The 6286-nt window shown below is 42.7% G+C and overlaps 1 protein-coding gene across 1 annotated transcript; it reads right to left on the bottom strand.

Moving 5' to 3' along the window:
- Positions 1 to 540: 540 nt before the first annotated feature.
- LOC146977785 (uncharacterized) lies at positions 541 to 5166 on the bottom strand. The gene is made up of 2 exons (XM_085794216.1): positions 4929 to 5166; positions 541 to 1745 (listed from the first exon to the last, which is right to left on the bottom strand). The coding sequence occupies exons 1-2, from the start codon at positions 5119 to 5121 to the stop codon at positions 697 to 699; spliced, it is 1242 nt and encodes a 413-aa protein (XP_085650342.1). The 5' UTR covers positions 5122 to 5166; the 3' UTR covers positions 541 to 696.
- Between the last annotated feature and the right edge of the window lie 1120 nt (positions 5167 to 6286).

The following is a 6286-nucleotide window of genomic DNA, read 5'->3' as shown; positions in this document are numbered from 1 at the left end:
AGCATATTCTTGTTGCCCTGCTGCTCCTCTTACAACTATACACAACACATTATTTTTGACTGCAGCAACAGTTTGGGCCACATTCTTACATACAGCTCCTTTAAACATTAAACCCAAAAGTTCACAGATAATGGTATTCCAATTTAAAATGAATGGACCCTCAATGTCATTAGTAAAAAAAAACAAAAAAAAAACAAAAGATGTTTCCACCAAGTACAACCAGAAAGAGATTTTTACAGAGTTTGCTACAGTCCTGAGTTTACATAACGCTCCTACGTCTCTTCTTGCCAGAAACATCAGAGAATTGACGGCAACAAAAACTTCAACTGTATGTTTACTCTCCTACATTGATTCTTGTGTACACGTAAAGATCTTCCTGTTGACAAAATGTCTCATCACAAAACTGCAACTAAATGATTTAAGGTGTCTTAAGACTACCTACTGCCTTACATGTACTCCACACACACTACAAGAAAATGGTTTAACTTCTGTATGGACTTTCATGTGCCTCTCAAGACAACAACTGAAGTTTCCCTCCTTGATGGGATTTCATGTGCATCCATGTGCAGCCAAATTCTCCAGCTCCATAAATGTTTTCCCACAAACACTGCAACCAAATGGCTTCGCTTTTGAACAGACTCTTGTGTGAAACAAAAGTTTTTCTTCTGGGTAAATCCTTTCCCACAAATAGCACAACTAAATGGTTTCTTCCTGTGTGTGGAGTCTCAAGTGCTTATTAAAACTCTTTCGATGTCTAAAATGTTTCCCACAGGTAGCACAGTCAAATGGTTTCTCTCCTGTATGGATCATCATGTGGTCTATAAAACTCTGTCTGTGACTAATTTTTTTACCACAGGTAGCACAGTCAAATGGTTTCTCTCCTGTATGGACTCTCATATGCTCTGTAAGAATCCATCTTTGACTAAATGTTTTCCCACAGGTAGCACAGTCAAATGGTTTCTCTCCTGTATGGACTTTCATGTGTACTTTAAAACTCCATCTTTGACTAAATCTTTTACCACAGGTAGCACAGGCAAACGGTTTTTCTCCTGTATGGATCCTCATGTGGTCTATAAGAGTATTTCTGTTCCTAAATTGTTTACCGCAGGTAGCACAGTCAAATGGTTTCTCTCCTGTATGGATCCTCATGTGTTCTTTAAGATGACATCTTTGACTAAATTGTTTACCACAGGTAGCACAGTCAAACGGTTTCTCTCCTGTATGGATCCTCATGTGTATCTTCAATGCTGAGGTTTTGCTAAATGTTTTCCCACAATCTGAGCAGCGGTGAGACTTCTTACCAGTGTTACATTCTTCATCACTTACATGAACAGCTTCACTGTTCAGACCTGACTCAGGTGCTCTGGTTTCTCTCCAGTCACCATCACTGTCTTCAGTCTTAGAGGACGACTCTGAGACCTCATCATCTGTATCTGGTTGAAGATCTTCATGTTGATCTGAGTTCCTGGCTGGTTCAGATCCTCCACAGTCGTCTCCATCGGCCTCTATCTGTTCAGCTGAGCTGCTGGATGGAGGCTCTGCCTCAGTTTGTCTTCGATGAGGTTGTAGGGACTGAGGTTTCTCATCCTCAGTCTTTACATGAACAGAAGTGAGGGGGAACTCTGGAGTGGTCGATAGTTCCTCCTTTTCTTCTTTAACATGTAGAATCTCTGGGTTCTCCTGATCCAGACTAGAGGTCAACTCAGGAGGATCCTCTGCTTCAATCTTCAACAGGTGCTGATCACCTGCAGAAACAATGAAAAACATCATGAACAACAGTGTCTTCATAATGTCACTCATAACTGCTGTGTCTATGAACCCCAATGACCTTCTCAGTGGACGCTAGTCTGAGCTCAAGGAATTTTGCTCCTGCTAAGTAAGTTTGTGCCTGGTCAGAGTGAACAGCGTACTACCGAGCAACAAGGTCCTAAAAGTAATTTAGTAATAAAAATGCTATTTATTTTAGTTAGTATTTAGATTATTCTGAATCAATTTGTTTGACTTCATTATGAATAGATTTCTGTTTATTATTTGTTTAGTATAGGTGTTTTGTTGTTTATTATTTGTTATTATTTGTGTATTTCTTTCATTTTGGCACGTTAGGGGCACCTGAGATTATATAGGTAGTCTTGAGGTGAGGGATCAGCATGCACCTGGTTGGGCAAATGGCAAATGGTTTTTTACCAGAGCGTGAGAAGCACAGAGGAATTTTCTTCATTCGCTCACTTTTCTGGTCATATAAACCACATTTTTGTTGAAATTTGACATTTGTTTGGACATCATGTTTTCCGCGTACACCACAACCCATGGTGCAGCAGTGGCCCTTTAAACTTTATGATTTGAAATTTGATTTGGAATTTTTCTTTGTTTTTTCAAGAATTGTACTACAGGAAGTTACAAAATCTAAGAAGGTCTTTTAGTTGAGGCGACTTATTCTGTAAATTGATTTAGCTATTATCGACCAGCAAGTTAACAATTTAGGCTATCTTTTTTGAATTTATTCCCTAGTCCTGTTTTTGGAGCCATCACCAAAATCAACAGATTAAAGGTCATTTTCCCCTGTACGTTTATTTGCTCTGTGGTTAATTCAAGGACTTAAGACACCAGTGCTTTACAGTAGGTTCAGATTTTGAATCGTGTCTTCATCACACGCAGACTTAAAGGGATAGTAGCATTTTCTTAAAGTGGGGTTGTATGATCTACAAATAGCCCCTAAGTACTTTAATTGCAGTAGAAGACTCTCTACACTCCTCTCATTAGCAACGCCAGCCCAAAGCCCTGCCCAGAGATATACAACATACATTGTTGTGAATGGACCCAAAGAAATGGCCTATTTTCGTGGCCTAAAAGAGGTTTTACCTGAAAAAAAAAATACACAGTTCCATTGTTCACTATAATACAATTTTTTCCAGCCCCTCAAAGTGCAGGAAAAACACAGTTTTTATTTGGAGCTAACCAACTGCTGATCAGCGGGCGCTAACCCTGGGCCAGAGGGATACGTGAGTTGGTTAGCTCTAAATAAAAACTGCGTTTTTCCTGCACTTTGAAGGGCTGGAAAAAAATATATTATAGCGAACAATGGAACTGTGTATTTTTTTTCAGGTAAAACCTCTTTTAGGCCACGAAAATAGGCCATTTCTTTGGGTCCGTTCACAACAATGCATGTTGTAAATCTCTGGGCAGGGCTATGGGCTGGCGTTGCTAACGGGAGGAGTGCAGAGAGTCTTCTACTGCAATTAAAGTACTTAATGGCTATTTGTAGATCATACAACCCCACTTTAAAAAAATACTACTAAAGCAGAAGTAAGCGATCCGGTCGTTTTGGCTAACTTCTTGTCAGCCGATGGAGTTAGCAGTCCCCGCCCTCGTCCCTACATCACCACATTCACGCGCATCCCTTGGCTGCACACACAGAGAGGACCGCCCCTTGTTTCCCACTAGGGGTGTGACGGTACACTGATCTCACGAGACGAAACACAATATTGGGTTCACGAGAACGAGACGACACGAGATTTTTTAAAAACTACAATGACAAAATATATGACTGGACCAACAGACTTTTATTTAACCGCACGCATTTTGAAATGTTTTATTATAACTCTTTACATGCATGATGTAAGCATGAGCTTTTAATAAACTTCTTCTTCCACAAATTGATAAAAGTTAAAATAAAATAAAATATTCCTTTCTTTTTTCAAGTGCAAACAGTATTACCGTATGTGCAGTGTTTCCTCTAGGATTTTTTTTTAAAGAGGAACTAAACCCCTAAACCACTTTTTTCTGCTGAAAACAAATATATTTGGGTATAAGGTAGTGTTGTCGGTTGATTCTGGTCCAAATTTTGACATTTTAGTCAAAATATTTCAATTTGGTGTATTTTGTAGTAAAAATGTAGAGTGACTGCCCTCTATGGGTTGAAACACGGCTATTACAATCGAATTTTTCTATTGGCTGAGATGGAGGCAGATGACGTTTTGGAGGCAGCTTTCGTCACCGGCCACGAGCTCCCCGACCAATCAGCACCGGCTGCTGCCTGCTGCTAACGGTTGCTAGGCACTCTAGCTGCTCTGCTGCGGCTAACGGCTGCTAACAGCTGCCTGAATGGGAATCGTTAGTGCGGCCAGCGCTAACGAGCCGTTAACGAGCTAACGAGCCGGCGGATCAGCTGTAGATGCTGTGTCATGGCTCTGGCGTCCTCTCCTAGTAGTGTCCTCGCTACTAGTGCTGTTAGAGCATGGATGTATTGTGTTAGAGTCGCTCGTTAGTAGCTCGTTAGCGCTAGCAGAAGTGTCGATTATTACTTTTTTTCTTCTTTTGTGTGATTTCGCGGGTGTGAATGGAGCGCAGGGGGGAGGGGGGATCGGAGAGTGCTCCTGAGTCCCGCCCATAATCAAGGCATTTTTTGAATTTCAAGCTTAGAGCACGTCATCCAAAACTGAGGGGTTTAGTTCCCCTTTAAGTAGGAGTAGCAGCGAGCCCCCCCCCCCACCCGCATACCGCCACAACGCGACCTGTCCATGTGCCCGTGTGTGTGTGCCCCAGCGCGCGAGAGAGAGAGAGACAGAGAGAGAGTCGCGGCCGCCACAGTGTCATTAATTAATAAGTAGCTAAACGCTGATGCGCGAACCGAATAACCGATAACAAACATGTCCTCTCTGGCGGTGCGTGGCGCAGTGGGTAGAGCGGCCGCCCCATGTAGAGGCTACAGTCCTCGCCGCAGGCGTCCCCGGTTCGAATCCCGCATCGGGCAGACCTTTCCTGCGTGTCATTCCCCCTCTCTGCCTCCCCATTTCCTGTCTATCTCTACTGTCATCACTATCAAATAAAGGCAAAAAGCCGAAAAATATACTTAAAAAAAAAAAAAAAAAACATGTCCTCTCTACAAACCACAACTTCGAGGTCCATGGATTTAAAAGTGAATCACCAACCGGTTTTGTTGAGAGCGATTCGAGGCTGCAGGAGAACATCCAGCAGGTTCCTCTGCCGCTCGATCTCCTGTCTGAAGCCCGAAGCCTCCGCCTCGTAGCCGGCTACGACTCTGTCCACGGCCGCTAAGATTTCCTGGGAGACGGCGGTGAGTCTCTCGGTAACGAATCCTCTCAGAAACTCGACCTCAAACATTTTACTCAAACTCTTTGTTGTTCCTGGAGGAGAGCCGAACCGTTTCCTGCTCTTCCCGTTCTGGCAAGTCACGTGCATAGATCCACCAGTCGGCATCAAAGGGAACGCAAAAAAAAAAGAAAAAGAAAAAAGGGAACGCCCACAAAAACGCCACTTCTGGTAAGAGCCGGAAGTGACCCTTACCCAAATAATACGTTTACATAATGTAAGAGAGAAACCAGATAAAATATTTTGGAAAATGAATCTATAGGCATCTTGCCAGAAAGAATATGAAAAAAGGACAGGACCAGAACAAATGACAAAGATCCTCTCCAGATTATGTGCAGAATGAGCAGTCCACATCCTTTTGTATGTAGAAATAACTTGCAGGGATAAAACCTATGAATAATTTTAAAAGACACGTCTTTAATCTTATTTACAGAGGTGGGTAGTAACGCGCTACATTTACTCCGTTACATTTACTTGAGTAACTTTTTGGATAAATTGTACTTCAAAGAGTATCAATACAGCATACTTGTTACTTTTACTTGAGTATATTTCTTCAGAAGAAGCGGTACTTTTACTCCGTTACATTGAGCTGCATTCCGGTCGCTACTCGCTACTTTTTCTTATCGATCCAATGCGCAAATTGTTTAGGCTTTAATGGAGATACTTCCGAGCCTGTCACATGACTGCGTTTCACCAATCAGATAGCCACTCGCGACGTTTGCCTCCGTGTAACCAATCAGACAGAGCCAGGCAGTCACATGACTGCACACAAAATCTCCGCGGTAAACAGGGCGGCCACTCCGCCTCAAATTTGAGAAACTGCGGCTAGTAAATGATTAGGATGACGTCAGCCCTGGTATGTCGTGGATAATGTCCGTCAAGGCAAAGATATTCAATATAAACCGTCTTTGGTGAAGGTTCTCAGTCATCCAGGTCATCTTATTCTTCTTCCTCCCCAGGAAGTTTAAACCCCATACACACCTGGAGACATGTGACTAGTCACACGCCCCTCCAGTTTCGGGGGTGTGGTCATGTGACTCGAGTCTCGGGGGTGTGGTCATGTGACTTTGGTTTCACTAGAAACCAATCATAGGACTCACTCACTCTGGGTTTAAACACCTGGGTTTCTGGCATTAGTCTCAGGCAGTTCATATCATAGCTAGGCCTATGTAAGTTA

Source organism: Trachurus japonicus, chromosome 12 (assembly GCF_045865225.1).
Source record: "Trachurus japonicus isolate A0001 chromosome 12, Traja_1.0".
Lineage (NCBI taxonomy): Eukaryota > Metazoa > Chordata > Actinopteri > Carangiformes > Carangidae > Trachurus > Trachurus japonicus.
Note: the sequence above shows the minus strand (reverse complement) of the source record. Positions and strands in the feature narration are given on the sequence as shown.